Raw genomic sequence first — 18061 nt, 5'->3', positions numbered from 1 at the left:
GATACAGTACAAATGAGCAAGATAAATAAAAGGACCGAGACAAACACGAACATTAAGACAGATATTCAGTGTCTCCCACCTTCAGGTTCTGTCCATCAAAAGGCAGCGATCCACTGACCAGCGTGTAAAGTATGACCCCGAGACTCCACACATCCACCTCTGGACCGTCATACTTTTTGCCCTGAAAGAGTTCAGGGGCGGCATATGGTGGGCTTCCGCAAAACGTGTCCAGTTTATTGCCCACCGTAAACTCATTACTGAAACCAAAGTCAGCGATCTTTATGTTCATGTCAGCATCCAGTAGAAGATTCTCAGCCTGAGGGAGAAAAAGAGGATGGCATAATGGTAAGAAGTTTGATACAGTGAACAAGAAGTGTTAAGTTAAGTTAACACACACATCTCCCTTTTTGACCTCAATGCTCAATTGTCTATCGAAAATGCCTGTTTCTCTTCCTTCAGGGTGTTTGCCCAACTTTTCCTAATGAGTTCTCTCATGCTATTGTGTGTGTTTGTGAATGTGTTGAGACTTGTCCTCTGTGCTGCCACCCAACATCTACACACTAACTTTAGCCGCAAAGAGAGGTCATGTTGCCTAGCAACAGATGCAGGGTGCTAACTGGGCTCGGTTTGCAGAGTTAAATATTACTCTGCCAACAGAGCCAAACTTTTACAACATGCAAACACACAGCGACAAAGAAATGGATGAGGCTTGAGCAGCACGAAAATCTAACAAAAGTGATATTATATTGCCTTAGCAAGAATGAATTTGAGAATTTCAAATGAGAACCAAAATAGATGACATGTATGGAAAGGGTTATAAAGCCATTTCTTAGGCTTTGGGACTCCAGCGAACCACGGTCAGAGCCATTATGTACAAATTGAGAAAACTTGGAACAGTGTTGAATCTTCCCAGGAGTGGCCGGCCTACCAACATTACTCCAAGAGCGCAGCGACAGCTCATCCAGGAGGTCATAAAAGAACCCAGAACAACATCTAAAGAACTGCAGGCTTCACTTTATTTATTTAAGGTCAGTGTTCATGATTCAACAATAAGAAAGAGACTGGGCAAAAACAGCATCCATGGGAGAGTTCCTAGTCAAAAGCCACTGCTGACCAGAAAAAACACAAAGGCTCGTCTCACATTTGCAAAAAAAATATCTTAATTATCCCCAAAACTTTTGGGCAAATATTCTGTAGACAGATGCGATAAAGGTTGAACTTTTTGGAAGGTGTGTGTCCCGTTAAGTCTGGCATAAAACTAACACAGCAACATTTCATAAAAAGAACATCATACCAACAGTCAAACATGGTGGTGGTAGTGTGGTGGTCTGGGGCTGCTTTGTATGGAGCTAATATTATGACAAAATGATTTGAAATTGAATTGTGTAAATTTGAATTATTTGCAAGTGTAATCTAACAAAATTGAATTTTAGGTGGTAGTTTAAATAGTTCTAAATTTGATTTTTTTTTTATGAATACTGAACATTTGAAATTTATTAAATTGAAATGTTTTATGGCTGAATTTTATAGACATGCATTTTCAAACAGCTATTTTTTTTGTTCTGAATTCTTATACTGCAAATATTCAGTTTAAAAAAATTCAGATTCAAGTTTTCAAGATGAAGAAATTCGGAACTTCAAATTCAGTTTTCTAAAATTCAATGTCAAAAATTCAAACTCAAAAATTCAGATCTTACAGAAAGTAGGTCACAGGTCATCCACAGGGAAGAGTAGATTATCTCAGAAAAGTCGAACATAGCATTTTGCCCAATTGGGGACTGCGGAAGTTTTCCAGCGCGAACGTGGTGGTGGTTCAAGAGGTTGCCACTCTCTGACTCTGATCATGAATCGCCTGGAGGTAAGTGATTCTTAAACATGAATGATTTTGTGTTTATATGTTAGGTTAGCGTTCTCAGCACGTGAGACATTTGTCTAAGCGATCTCTGGTGTTTGTTTTAAAGTATATTTTGTGTAAAATTGATTTGAACGCCACCGTGTCTACTAGGCCTAAGTTACACAGACAGGACGCGAGCGACGCAACACAGTACTTGAAGCGACTGTTGCAAAGAGCTGGGACTAGGTCAGAAATAGGATTGGGAATCCGTGTGCTGTTGGGGATTTCACAGGTCGTGTCGCACCGTTCGCGTCCGGTGTTGTGTAATATTCGGTTCTCTTGAAAAACTGTTCCCGTGGGTGGAGTTTACTTGAATATTCATGAGTTCCCTAATCAGTGCACGCTCCTCAAATCGCTACTTGGATTATTTTGAAAAGGTAACGAAGTGTCTATGTTAAGCACTGAAGCATTGTAACAATGTCAAAACAATGCAGTTTGTGTAATATTAATCGTCTGTAAGCTGATTTGCTTGATTGATTGCAGGCACACAGAAAAACAATAAGCGAATAACCTATGCTAACCTTGGCATATATAGTCTCTTAATCATATTTTTTTATCTGTTTAGCTTTTTATACATTTCATTTGTGGGGCATTAATTGCTGTTTGAATAGTATGATTAGCTAAGTTAGGCTACTGGTGACTATTACTGCAGTGTGTTCACAACAATGCTTGAAACAAATATATATGCCGCCTAATGAATATAGCTGTAGGCTAGCTATCCTGTGTCATTTATAAAAAGTTTAGTTTGTATTAAGCCAGTGTTTCTGTTACCTAAATAAGTCACATACATAAGCTACTGAAAACAATTTTCTTGCAGTGAAAATGTTAATATTGTAATCAGTCTAATTTGTAATTGGTGCATAAACCTTAAAGTAGTGTTCTGATGCAGTCTTCTTGGACATAGGTCAGCAGCTACTCCAAGTATATTATTTTTACATTTGGATAAGAAATCATGTGTCTCATCATCACCAATGTTATAATATGGCTTTGATTTGCTTTTGTGATGTTTCCACATATATTGATCATCCTGTAAAGTCACTGTCTGTTTCAGACTGGATGAGAGAGCTGAAGTCACTGGTACAGTAGCTGATCACTGTATGAACTGGACATACATAGAGGGTGTTCTCATCGAGAGACAATAAATATCTCAGACACTGACCTAATTTTGCATTGCTTCATTCCATGCATACTTTAACACAACTTTCCTTGTCTTACCTATTTGAGTTAAATTCATAAAGCAATTACTTCTGTACTTGTCATAGTAACATTTAATGAATGTAATATTTATGTGATCTACAATATTGTTTTTTTTGTATAATCTTAAACCATAAACATACTTAAAGATAACATGTTATTTGTTAACCTGCATGCCATGTTACTATTAATACACATCATAGATCTGTCAACATTAAAGAGTGTTGTTAAATTATTGAAATATTAACTTTAATGAATCTCAGAGGATAATAATTTCGGTAAGCGACAGGAGAACAGAGTTTCGCTGACAAAGAAACATTTGGGTTTCATTGTATGTAATAGTTGTAAAATCTGAAAAACTATTTTGAATAAGATGTTCAAATGTTAAACATTATTTACACAATGGATCACTATTCACTATTCTTAAACATGACATGATGAGGTTGTTTTTCAGTGCCTATGGTCAAAGAACAGACACAGTGTATGCTTAGGCATACAGATACAATGTATGCTTATGATATTCATTATTATTATATTTATTATTAGTAGTTCTTTCTCAGATTGTCTAAACCGTTAAGCTCTGTATTTGACTGTTAACTCAATGCAATAAAGAAAAATCTGTCCATTTTAAAAAGACTGTTCATTTAAATATAAAAATTAACTCACATGTTGTTTCAATGTTGCATGACTCACTCTGTAGAAGATATTTTGAAATCTTAAAACATTTACTCCGTGACGGAAGTAAATGTGCATTTATAATAATAAATACACTGATGGGGCTGTGAAGGCTGGTAAAAACTGGTTATTAAAAAAAAGATTAAAGAAAGCATGACACAGGATGCTCACACCGATTTTATTAAGACACAGATCAATTTTGTAGTGGTTTGTTTCAGGTTTTGTATACAAATTGTACTAGTCTCTCTCCACTGACAACTAGGTAGTCTAATCAAAGCAAACTATTAAAAATAAAGCCCCTCAAATGAAATATATAAAAAGCGAAATACACCAAACAGCAAAAACTATATTAGGTAAGATAGGTTAAATTAGCTTATTGATTGTTTTTCTGTGTGCCTGTAATCAATCAAGCAAAACATGAAAGACAATTTATCATATTACACAAACTATCCATTGTTTTGGCACTGTTGCAGTTAATGCTAATTAACGCTTAACATTGACACTTCGTTACCTGTTCAAAATAATCCATTAAAACAAAGAGATTTGACGAGTGTGCACTGATATTTTCAGTTACATTCATTTGCACGTTGTTTCAAGGACACGCCCACAATAAGGGTACTAATGAATATTCATGTTAACTCCACCCACGAGAACAGTTTTTCACGGAACCGAATATAACACAACACCGGACGATTCATGATCCGAGTCAGAGAGTGGCAACCTCTTGAACCACCACCACGTTCGTGCTGGAAAACTTCCGCAGTCCCTAATTGGCCAAAATGCTCTGTTCGACTTTTCTGAGATCATCTACTCTTCCCTGTGCATGACCTGTGACCTACTTTCTGTAAGATCTGAATTTTTGAGTTTGAATTTTTGACGTTGAATTTTAGAAAACTGAATTTGAAGTTCCGAATTTCTTCATCTTGAAAACTTGAATCTGAATTTTTTTTAAACTGAATATTTGCAGTATAAGAATTCAGAGCAAAAAAAAAATAGATGTTTGAAAATACATGTCTATAAAACTCAGCCATAAAAACATTTCGATTTGTTAAATTTCAAATGTTCAATATTCGTTTAAAAAAAATCAAATTCAGAACTATTTAAAATACCACCTAAAATTCAATTTTGTTAGATTACACTTGCAAATAATTCAAATTTACACAATTCAAATTCAAATCATTTTTGTCATAATATTAGCTCCATAGCTTTGCAGCTTCAGGAACTAGATGACTTGCCATAATTGATCAGAAAATCCTGAAGGAGATTGTCCAGCCATCAGTCTGTGACCTCAAGCTCAAGTGCACTTGGGTTATGCAGCAGGTCAATAATCCCCAACACACCAGCAAGTTCACCTCTGAATGGCTCAAGAAAAAACCAAATTAAGGTTTTGGAGTGGGCAAATCAAAGTCCGGACTTAATCCGATTGAGATGCTGTGGCATGACCTTAAACAGTCCATTCATGCTCAAAATTTATCCACAGCGATGTGAAAGACTCATTGCCAGTTATCACAAATGCTCGATTGCAGTTGTTGCAACCAGTATTTATTTACAACCAGAAAATCATTATTTCAAAACTGCATTTTGTATTTACTCGGGTTATCTTAATGTAATATTAAAATCTTTTTGATAATCTGAATTCTTTTAAGTGTGACAAAATGCAAAAAACAGGAAGGGGGCAAAATCCTATTCATCACATAACTGACCCCAAACTTTTGAATTATGTATGTTTTTTGCTTGCAACTAGTGAGGGCAATACTATTGCAATCATTTTAATTTCCTTTGCTGGGGCAACCAGCTCTGAATACAATACAATCAACATGTCTGCAACTTGAAAGAAATGCAATATAGATCCTGCAATCCAACCTGAACTGCCAGAAACCTCTGTAGCCACAACAGAGGTGTGGCTTAATGGTTACTACACAAACACACACACAGAGAAATAGAGATGCATCACTATTACAGTACATTTGCAAATCTGGGGCAATGCTATTTTGTGTAAATTTTTTGTGGTTGTCCTATTAAATCAATATGGCAAACACTGCCCTCTATTGTAATCGATACATCTCCAGCACAGCAGTGACATTATTTAGTGTACACCTCTGTGCGTGTGTTTGTGTGTGTGCAAAAAAAGAGACAAGCTGATAGAGAAAGAGAAAAAGAAAGTGGTTCAGACACCGGTTGCAAGAGAATTACATTAAGTTATTACACAGTGACTAACTTTAAGGTTCAAGAGTCACTATGATGATGGTTTGGACCAATAAGCAACTTCAGTTACATGGATAGAGTATCATCATGGGAATGTACATCCAAAGAGACCCTTCTTTTCATCTTAACAAGGAGAAGATCTGGGCTCAGCAGTTCCAAAGTTCAGAGTACACTCATGATAGCGTGTGTGTGTGTGTGTTAGGACTCATTCCTTCACCTGGACTTCTGTAATGGACTTTGGTGACAGACACAGAAGAACTACTAAAGACCATGTGAAAGATGAAGGTACAGCTGAATGCAGATCTTGCTGCTCAGAGCATGTTTATACGTAACAGACCCTAAGGGCCCTAATTCACACACACAATAACACATTCTCACCTTAAGATCTCGGTGTACAATACACTTCTGATGGCAATACTGCACAGCTGAGACAATCTAGAGAGATACAGAGAGAAGGTGTGGTGAGTAATCAGGAGAGTAGGTGAAGTCACTTTGGCTGCTCATGGGAGTTGTCGCTCTTTAATTGAGCTTTTTTATCAGTAATTAAGCCATCGTACACACAGCAGAGTTAATGAGCGCACACACACACACACACACGCACGCGCACACACACACACAAACAAACGCTCATACTAGCAAAAGAAATACCACTTGGCACCACCTGTTACAAACCACTATTGATTGTTTCAAACAGTATATGCTAAGGCTCCATTTATTCGATCATATATACAATAAAAACAGTTTTATTGTAAAATATTATAAATTCTGTACAGATGTCAGATGTTCTTGCTTCCATTAAAACACACAATTCTGTTTGGATCATTCTCACATCATCCTGGAGAACACGATTGTCAGCTTTTATGTTAATTAATGTTAATTTTCCAATTCAACTACTGCACTCAAACTTATGATATGATCAGTAATTAAAAGTTAGAATAGAAAAATGGAAGCATTTTCACTCAGACCCCACTGTACGTACATGTGAGCTTTGACATTGAAGCATGACTCACTCACACGCACTCGCACTGACCTGTCTAAATTTGGCACGCGCTTCCTTTTCTTTCATCCTCCCGTGAGCAACAAGGTAATCAAAAACTTCGCCTTGGAAATGGAAGAGGGGAACGTTGCAATAGAGTAGAAAAATGACAGAGAAAGGCAAGAGGTAAAGAAGAAGTGGTACAAGTAGAGGAGAAGAACAGACAGACCAGGCAAAGGAGAAAGGGAGATGGGAGAATTCATGACATTATTTAAAATGCAGTGTCCTGATTTTTAGGTCTTGACATGATTGACAGCTGGCAGTTCTAGTCTTTCAGCCCACTCACCTCCACTGGCATATTCCATGACTAAATACAGCGTCTTCTCTGTCTCGATCACCTCAAATAACTTCACTGGTGGAGAAAAAGAGAGATGATCACAAATCAAAACATGTAAGAGACTATTCACCCCGAAATTGAAATTTAGGCACATACCAAACAAGAATTAACAAGAAAAGACACATCTCTATGAAATCATTCACATCTTTATCTTACTGGCCCAAAATCAATAGAGTTCAACAGCGATGACATTTTTGTAGGTCAAAACCTGAAACAGGTTAACATTTTACTTCTGGTTCCATTGTCCTGAAGTCAATTTTTAAATAGGTTTTTGGTTAATTGGCTGAAATAAGGTCTGTGGTTAACACAAGGCAGACATTTTCATGTTCTACTTATGACATACATACACATACACTTATTCACTTTTATAGCCTCACTGTGTTTATAACTGCTTTTGCAAACTATTCTAACATGGTGTTGTTCCTAAAAAAACACGCCATCAATGGAGGACTCTATTAGCAATAGGTGGCTATGACTGAGTTGCATTTTATCTTTCGATGTATACAAATAAATCAACTGTCAGTTCAGATTCAGAAACGGTGTGAATCTTTTTAATTGTTTGTATTCTGAACAATTCAATGTGGTACATTTTCAGAGAATTGTGAAAATTTGCCATTCGACTCGATTGTTGAAATAGTTTACTGCGAAGGTTTTCTATTGAGGTTAACAGTACTAACAACTGAGCTTGAGAAAAAAAATCATATCACTGATGTAGCACATCTACACCTCTACAGCACAGCATTCATACTTCGTGGGATAACACCATATGAGTTTGAAGTATCAAGAAAAGCAGTGGTGATAAATACATCTATTTCTATATAAAAAAGCTACAAAACCCATCGAGCAGCTGACAAGATTATAAACAAAGTTTAGCGCTAAAGTTTACGCTTACAAACTGCATTAGAATTAGTCTCCTGAGCGGAGCAGCAAGAATCTTTTCTCATGAAAAATATCTCATAAGCAACAATAAAAACGAACAAACCCTAAAGGAAAAAATGGAAATGCTCCAAATCCAAACAAACAGCATCTAATAAAGAGAGATGCATTAATAAAGTAGAATTATAAAATAAACAGGCTTTAGGAATCGGTTTTAAAGCTCAGCGCTACGCTATTCATCACAGTCTATTCAACGAAAACAGGCCACTACTGTTTGACATTAATGCAATGAATAAAATACATAATCCCTACTTTGTGTGTGTCGTCATGGAAAAGATCAAGGAGCGTTTCAGATCAATCAGTTGTGACTCTGTGATGTGATACCAGCACAGACACACTCGGCCATTGAACAGAGAGAGAGCAAAGAATCTGAATCAGGACTGAGTCCACAGCGCTGCATCCTCAAAGAGGGCAGGTCTTTTCTTTCAGATTTCTGCTCTGTTCTTTGATATTTATGAGCAGAAGTTGAGCGCTAATGAGCTGGCATTTCCGTCAAGACCACCGTCACAGCACAGGCGCACACACACACACACACACACACAGTTCAATACATCAGCAGTATCTGACTTATCAGCACATATCAAACAGTCCATTTCCTCAACATCTATGACATCAAAGCCTCAGGAATGCCGATTTCAATGATCTCAGCAGACAATTCTGATGATTCATGTCAGACGCTGATTTGAAATATTAAATTAATTCTATTAACTGTGGTGTGGCCAGTTAGATGGGTTCTTTCTAAATCACTCACCAATGTTTGGGTGATTCAGCAGCTTCATGATTCTCACTTCTCGGTAGAGCTGCGAAAACACAATAATGAGAGAAGGTTTGAGAAGATTGTAAGCATTGACAAGGTGCTATTAACCTGATCTTTGTGATAATGCCAGATACATTCAACTGAATGGATAGTTTACAAAAAATGGCCCCCCTGACTTCCATAGTATTGAAAAAAAAAAAACTATGATACTAAAAATACTGTTTAATCAATAAGTCAAAAACTGTAATATTGTCTATTTTGTTAATATGTTTAACACTTCTGTTACATGATCCTTAAGAAATCATTCCAAGGTGTTCATTGTAGTATTCAAGAAATATTTTGCCTTATTATTATTAGAAGTTGAAAATGGTTTTTATGCTCAATTAAGTGTGGATTCTCTGATGAGCAACGCTTGAAGAAAAGCATTAATTTCAAATAGAAATCTAGTCTTTTTTCTGTCATTTTTTATCAATTTAAAGCATCCTTTCTGAATAAAAATACCTTTCAAAAATCTATTTATTCCAAAAATCTTTTTTTTATATAGTCAAATGTTTCTAATCCCAAAATATCCTACTTGTGAATGGAATTGTATTTATATTTTACAGCACATACATTGTTAAATTTTCACTAGCAGCAGGAACAATGCATTAACCTTATTTCTTTAAAATCCTCCAGGATTCTGCTGTAGTTACAGCAAAAAAGTTAATGGTACATGACTAGCGTATGTATGTGTGTGTGGGGGTAAAGCAGAACCCGTTCATTCCCATGTCAGAGGAAATCCTTCAGCCTCTCTTCCTGTAATTACCCTTCTGTGCCCTCTCTCCAGACAGATATACAGATAAAGACAGGAGATCTGCAGACTCACTTTTTGAAGACTAGAAGAGTTGAGCTGTGTCTTGTCTATGATTTTCACTGCTACCTGAGACAAAAGAAACACAAACACATCTTTAAACATCTCTCTAAATCATAAAGTTATTTTTTTTCAAAAGGATTTACCAGAATACCAGAAGTAGAATAGAAAGATGACTCTGAATGCTAACTGTGCTTGATCTATATTTGCATGTTTCTGCAAATTCAGGCAACAGAAGCATGTCCCAGGGGTTGATTTTTATTAAAACAGATCAACTTTCAGATTTCAGCTCATTTTATTTGTTATATGAATATCATATTACAATTGGCTTGAACAGTTTTCACAATGCCTTCTCTTATTTTTGTTACTTACTTAAATAATCATAAATCTTTTTAAGGTTTATATGACCGTCCCACACATTCTCACCGTATCACAGTATCAGTGAAGAACCTGCTTGGGAATGGTGAAACGTGTTAAATGAATTCAAGAGAAGATCCAGATAAATAACCTTCTGTGTATTTGATTACTTCTTCAAAGTCTGAATTGAGGCGAAATTCACATTCACTATTATTTTTTCACATCCAGTCCACACCACAAACAGAGGTGATTTGAAATTAGATTTAGCATATCTGAAGCCCGTTGCATGAACACAGTCATTATGTTAAGACTGTGTCTTAAGAACTAGTCTGACTAACTAGCAGTTAGTCGAAGGATAAATTGTAATTTCTCAAATTAGACATTTACATTTTTATACAACTGACTAAAAGTTATGGGTAGCCTTTAAAATAATACTTTTAATACTTGTAATACTAGTCTTAGCAGTTAATGCAACAGCTCCTGGACATGTATCACAGTTAGACATGATGTAATTTAGGATGCATCGTGTATAAACGGTCAAAAACAATTAAATAAGTGTACTATATGATATGCCATTACTCTGTAACTGTAAATTAGGAAAAACACAGGAGATCTTATTACCTCTTTAGAAGTGAGGACATGTCGGGCCAGTTTAACCTTGGCAAAGTTGCCCTTGCCGATGGTCTTCAGCAGTCTGTAATTTCCTATGTGGGGGTTTTCATCCACCGTCGGCACCACATTCCGACTACGTGACACACTGGGACGCCCTCCTCCTTTGGCATCAGAGTGAGTCTGACAGAGAGATGGGATATGGGGATCAGAAAAATGTTTCAGATGGCCACACTCAGATGACTCTCAAATTCTGCCCCTCTCTCACTTTCATACACACTCACACATGCAGATAGATCTATCAGACTGATTTTCAAGAGGAAAATACAGCTACATTCACACAGCTGTAGAAAATTGTTCAGTCATTCCGGCATGCCAAATAATTGATTGGTCAGAACCAGATCAGTGCGTTTGAGTGATATGTGAGATATGAACAGAACCACAGTTGAAAACTTGTGTATATCATGTCATTGTGCTCTAGAACACAGAAAGTATAAAATAAGCATTTGAAGCAGCATTTGTTGAGTATTAAATACAATCATCTGACAACTTTTGACTGCTGGTAAGAAGACTTTTTGTAGTTAATATGGAAGGTATGGGTACAGTTTACTACCATTCAAAAGCTCGGGTCAGTAAGGAAATTAATATTTTTAACCAGCAATGACATAAGTAAAGACATTAATGATTCTTCAAAAAATTTCAATTTCAAATAAACTTTCAGTTCATCCTGAAAAAATGTCTCAGTTTCCACAAAACAATAAAGCAGCATAACTGATTCTGATTTTCAAAATTGATAATAGTAAGAAGTGCTGTGCTTATTGAGCACCAAATCAGCATATTAGAATGATTTCTGAAGGTTCATGTGACAATGAAGACTGTAGTAATGGCTGCTGAAAATCTTTCATGAGAATAAATCACATTTTAATATATTAAAATAGTTTTTATATATATATATTTCACAATATGACTGTTTTCACTGTATTTTTGATCAAATAAATGCAGCTTTGGAGAGCATAAGAAAGATTAAAGAAAATGTAATAATGGTAGTGTAGTTGCTGGTTAGCTCGCAACTGAACAGGAAAAAGATTCAGAGAAACACATACGCATTCAAATTCTGGGTCTGAAGATATGCATATTATGTAATGCATCACATGCACCGTGTTAATTTATGACTTCCTTCAGCACTCTCAATGTCCTTTTATTCTCTGCCCCAGCACCAAACTTACAGACAGTTTCTTTTTTAATCATTACTACTATTGATCATACGACGCATTAGAAATAATGGACAGAAGTGGCAGTCCTGAGTAAATGGCATAAGCCAGCCTTGAACTTGCATTGCCTAAGCAACCAGACTTCTCCATAGAAGAAGAAAAGTCAAACAGGTTTAGAATGACATGGCAGCGAGTAAATGATGACCGAACTTTCATTTTTGGGTGAACCATCCCTTCAATAATGCTTTTCAAGGGAACAAAATGATGAGTCAAGAAAAAAGAAGAGGCATCACTACAGCAATCATAAAGCATTCTAGTGAATGAAAAAATCATAATCTCATAAGAGTCCCTTGACCCCACCAAATAATCTCAACTCTCCCGTCCAAATCAAGATTAAATCCCAATTTCCCACATTACCCCATTAGACTGGAGGAACATACAGATTAGATTAGATTGGATTGGATTAGATTACAGTGGATTAGATTAGATTAAATCAGACGGGTCCATCTGCTAAACCTGAAAACACACACACACACACACACACACATGCAATGTGCTTCTCTAAGTTTTCCCATTTTCATTCAGTCACAAACATAAGCGTGTTAACATTTACACAAGTAGCATCACACAGCATTTATCATTTTAATCTCTAACTTTACAGAAATTTCTCCATTTTGTTCTCAAGCTAAAGCAGAGCTCATTAAAGAGAAAGTTCAATCATCAAGAGGGACCTAGCCAACTCCATGAGCCCTGTGGTGCGATGTGTGTGCGTGCAAACCACGGTTCACATATCCGGGCGCTGTACTTCATGACAGCTCCGTCTTCAAAGACCAACCGATCAAAGTTCAAAGCTATTAATGTAATGATTGACGTCAGTCCACTAAATGGTGCACACTCAGAGGTATGTGTTTAAATGAAGACGCTCTTTATTTCTTTACCCATTTCACATGATGCCAGTTTTGAAAGAGGGGCAACTCACGAAAAAAAGCATGAGAAAAGCTGGGCTAAAACAATACATCAAACCCACACTATCTGTGTCTGTCTGAATGTGTGTGTATATAGGTAAACTGATCCAAGAGCAGTAGCGAAGGTCAGGGCATGGAAAGCTAGAGATTGACAGTGTGCTGACAGGAACAGAGGGGCAAGGACTTAATGTATTAGAGGGCACATGTGCAGGTATGGCTGGGGACTCAGATTTTAGACCTTGGTATAGCTTGTGTGTGTGCATAGTCATGAGAGTGCTGAGATTATATCAATACATCACTCATAAACAGCAATGAAACACACTGCTACAATGTCACAATGCACTTTTACAATGGCACTCTCCTTTCTAGCTAATCTTTCTTCTTTATCAAGCAGAACTTCACATGAGACCTGCCCCACCGCAATGCAAGAATACTGACAAAAACAAGAGTATAAGTATCATTTACAATAGCAGTAGTGAAAAGAAATGGTTAAATCTATTTAAAAACAAATCATTTTTAATTAGCATTTACATGTTCTATGAATTGTTTGTGCTTTTACCTTAGCAACATACTATTCTCAATCTCTACTGGAGTCAAATGCGATTGTTAGTCAGGTCTTTTGTGAGTGTCACATGAGCAACTTGTGTTGCATGCATGAGTGACCCTTAATTGAGTTGCTGGACTGGACATATAGCGTGTCAAATCAGTCACTTCCAGGATCCATTTCAGCTACAATGCTTCCTTAAAGGGACAGTCCACTCAAAAAGTCAAATTCTCTCATCACTTACTTATCAGTACAAACGTTTATGACATAATTTTTTCTGTGGAATACCAAATGCTTCAGTGATTTTTGGCCATAAAATGGCAGTCCAATGTTATTTGAATATCCTCTTTTGCCGTCTATACAAAACAAAATCAGTCATACAGGTTTAGAACAACATGAAGGTGAGTAAAAAATGACAGAATTCTTATATCCATTGATTCTTTTATCTACGATATGAAAACAAACAACTTCATGTCGCTTTCAAATGCTGTCAGAATCAAGCATCACTTTCGAAAGTAACTGCTTACGTAGACTGCAGAGAGCCCATGAGGATTTTAAACAGAACCAGAGTCTCAAAAGGGCTCTTTTTTGTATCTAGAACTATATCCTTTGGCATCTACCTTACTATTAAAGAGTCATCTAGGACGAAGGTCAGTCTGGGTTAAATAAAATTCCCTTTTTTTGGGTCTTTTTCTGGGTCTTTTCCTTCACTCCATATTATCATCTATCTCTCCTTGTAATTACACCCTCCACAGACAGCAGTGAGGATAGGATAATGTTCTCTCTGACAACATGCTGTCTGTGCCGGAATCTTTTTTAGGTTTACTGGGAGTCCTGCTCACTTCAGCATTAAACCTTAAATACCAACTTCTCCGGCAGCTCTGAGATCCTGAGTTTAGCTGACACTGGTTCAGCTCAGTAGGAAGCTGATCAAACCCAAAAGCTGCTCTAAGTGCTTCACGGCACAGAATTCTGAGACCAGATCTAATGTTTATTGACCTGGTGATGAGTTTCATCAATGATCTTTCAAACTTTTCTCAATGGTCTCTTTAAAGGTAAGATGGATGAGTGAACCACAGGCACCAGGAACCCTATAAACACAAATGCTGTAGTAGCTGCAAAGCATGCCCTATTGTTCTGTTTCAAACACACACACTCTTGCACGCAATCTAGCATGTCTTTAAAGAAGCAGTCAGTCGCTGGGTCGTGATTGCAGCGTTGCCATGGAGATCTGTTGTTCGTCCTCATGCTATCTTCTCTTTTCTTTACCTTTCTAAAGGACAGCTCCATTTCTTGTATCTCTCTCTTTCCTTTTCCCCCTTCTTACTTTTCTTCATCCTCTCTTTCTCACTTGCTGTGGTGAAAAGGAAATTGGCGTAATGATATTCCAAGTACAGAGAGTGAAGCCCATCTCTGTCTAGAAAAAGAGAAACTCTTTTTAACACACACAGATGCGGTCATACACACCCAGAAAGCGACCGTCACGATGAAGAACTATAAATACTTCACCACCTACAGATACACCATCTCTCCCTCTCTTAAACCCCAGTGTTTTCTACAAAATTCAGTTTTTGTGAACCTCACTCCCATAATTGGTTTTAACTACATACTAAACAAAACCATTCTATTTTTAGTCGTTTTGTTCATTAAAATGCCAGTTATTACAATGAAAAGTCTTTTCTGAAGGTCTAACTATTCGTTGCAATATAAACATCCAGACAAGTCAAACTGAGCAACTATTCAGACTGATTCAGTGATTCGCTAGATGGATCCAAACAGTTAAAGGGATAGTTCACCCAAAAATGAAAATTATGTCATTAATAACTCACCCTCATGTCGTTCCAAACCAGTGAGACCTCCATTTATCTTCGGAACACAGTTTAAGAAATTTTAGATTTAGTCCGAGAGCTCTCAGTCCCTCCATTGAAACTGTGTGTACAGTATACCGTCCATGTCCAGAAAGGTAAGAAAAACATAATCAAAGTAGTCCATGTGACATCAGAGGGTCAGTAAGAATTTTTTGAAGCATCGAAAATACATTTTGGTCCAAAAATAGCAAAAACTACGACTTTATTCAGCATTGTCTTCTCTTCCGTGTCTGTTGTGAGAGAGTTCAAAACAAAGCAGTTTGTTATATCCGGTTCGCGAACGAATCATTCGCTGTAACCGGATCTTTTTGAACCAGTTCACCAAATCGAACTGAATCGTTTGAAATGGTTTGCGTCTCCAATAAGCATTAATCCACAAATGACTTAAGCTGTTAACTTTTTTAATGTGGCTGACACTCCCTCTGAGTTCAAACAAACCAATATCCCGGAGTAATTCATTTACTCAAACAGTACACTGACTGAACTACTGTGAAGAGAGAGATGAACACCAAGCCGAGCCAGATAATGACTCGTTCACGAGTCAAGAACCGGTTGCATCAGTAGTTCTGACAGTTCGATTCAATAAACCGGTTGAAGAAAACGGTTCACCGGATCTTTTGCACTCGACATAATGGCATCATTGGTGATGACTGCAAGCCTTCGGTTTACCTGGGCTCATAACATTAGCACAGAATCAGTTAAGAATCAATCACCAAAAGAATCAGTTCGGTTCAGACTCTCTTAGTGTCGGTTTGCTTCACGCTGAATCACACATGCGCAGTATCATCAGCTCCTCGGTTCTCAAATTGGACACGTCTGACAGAAACGGTTCTTGACTCATGAACGAGTCATTATCTGGCTCGGCTCGGTGTTCATCAGTTCTCTCTTCACAGCAGTTCAGTCAGTGTACTGTTTGAGTAAATGAATTACTCCGGGATATTGGTTTGTTTTAACTCAGAGGAAGTGTCAGCCACATTAAAAAAGTTAACAGCTTAAGTCATTTGCGGATTAATGCGTATTGGAGATGCGAACAGTTTAAAACGATTCAGTTCGATTTGGTGAACTGATTCAAAAAGATCCGGTTACATCGAATGATTCGTTCATGAACCGGATATAACAAACTGCTTTGTTTTGAACTGTCTTACAACAGACACAGAAGAGAAGACCATGCTGAATAAAGTCGTAGTTTTTGCTATTTTTGGACCAAAATGTATTTTCGATGCTTCAAAAAATTCTAACTGACCCTCTGATGTCACATGGATTACTTTGATGATGTTTTTCTTACCTTTCTGGACATGGACAGTATACCGTTCACACAGCCAGTGTTGTGCCTGAACGCGTTCATTGAACGATAGTTCATGAACTCATTCATATTTTGGGTGAACGTGAACTGAATGTGCTGTATTAATGCCTGATGAACGTTACTGTGAACTCGTTCATTCTGGTGTCTGTGAACGGCACGCTCTCTCAGGTAAACTTCGTTCAATAGGGTGCCAGATTTCTATAGAGCCTTCCAGGCGAAAACCCGGCTAAAACACACTGTAAACGGGTCTTAATATGTAGCGGAAAAACACCCAATCTGGCAACACCAGCCACCAGTGTCGCACCACCGTCCGCCGCATGCGTGACGCGTCCTCAAAAAAAAACAGCAAACGACAGCAGCATGTAGCAAGAAGGCGTATGATCATTTAAAATAATTTTATGATGTTTATGACAAGGTCGGTGAGAATGGGACACAAAGCATTAAAGCAACAATGGGGAAATGCTGTCCCCTCAATGCTAATGTAAACCCTGGTTGGATAAGGATTCAAAATTGGATATGAAGATGAAATCTGACGCATAGCTTCATTGTTAAAACTGATAAAATAATTGCTGTCTGTGATTCAATATGGGCTGTGGCAATAATTTTGAAAAATAATAGCTCGCAGCAACGTATGGAAAAAAAAAACTATGAACTAGTTCATTTTTGGAACTGTGAACTTTGTAGTCTTGTAGTTTGAACTATGAACTGAACTAGTTCATTTTAAAATTTGTGAATTGAACTTTGAACTAGTTCATGTAGAAAGTGAACTTTCCCAACACTGCACACAGCTTCAATGGAGGGACAGAAAGCTCTCGGACTAAATCTAAAATATCTTAAACTGTGTTCCAAAAATAAACGGAGGTCTTACGGGTTTGGAACAACATGAGGGTAAGTTATTAATGACATAATTTTGCAAATTGGGCGAACTAACCCTTTAATGTCATAATGAAACAAAGTCGCGATAAATCTTCTTTTTCTGTAAACTTGTGTAAAATCAATGCAACTGATAATCGGGAAAACAATATGGGCAGGTACTTGTATGTTGGTTGTTGACTGGGCTTTGGTCCGATTTAGCCTTGCCCTCTTCATGCGTTTTCTTTCATTAGATAGCTATCATTAGCGATCAGATTATGAAACGGTGGACGAGGTGTAAATGCCCTCTGAAATGCATTCAAGACAGACTGCAATCCGATCGCACAAACCACTTCAAGAGGTGGTTTGAGATGCATTTCAGATGCAACTGGATATTTGTAAATGAATGAAAAATAAAGACGTGCGAGCAAGTTATAGCTATACCACTGCAACACAAATCTCCACATA

General features: G+C 37.3%; 1 protein-coding gene across 8 annotated transcripts in view; it reads right to left on the bottom strand.

The window, feature by feature from the left end:
- mark2b (MAP/microtubule affinity-regulating kinase 2b) overlaps window positions 1-18061 on the bottom strand; it is a 48709-nt gene that overhangs the window by 19846 nt on the left and 10802 nt on the right. For all 8 annotated transcript variants that reach the window (XM_059528617.1, XM_059528565.1, XM_059528572.1 and 5 more), the window contains exons 2-8: window positions 10863-11033; window positions 9900-9953; window positions 9029-9077; window positions 7291-7356; window positions 6999-7069; window positions 6347-6403; window positions 80-316 (exon numbers count right to left, since the gene is read on the bottom strand). In XM_059528617.1, the coding sequence (XP_059384600.1) occupies window positions 80-316; window positions 6347-6403; window positions 6999-7069; window positions 7291-7356; window positions 9029-9077; window positions 9900-9953; window positions 10863-11033 (705 nt within the window). The remainder of the gene's footprint in view (window positions 1-79; window positions 317-6346; window positions 6404-6998; window positions 7070-7290; window positions 7357-9028; window positions 9078-9899; window positions 9954-10862; window positions 11034-18061) is intronic.

The sequence above is a fragment of the Carassius carassius genome, chromosome 3 (assembly GCF_963082965.1).
Source record: "Carassius carassius chromosome 3, fCarCar2.1, whole genome shotgun sequence".
NCBI lineage: Eukaryota > Metazoa > Chordata > Actinopteri > Cypriniformes > Cyprinidae > Carassius > Carassius carassius.
Note: the sequence above shows the minus strand (reverse complement) of the source record. Positions and strands in the feature narration are given on the sequence as shown.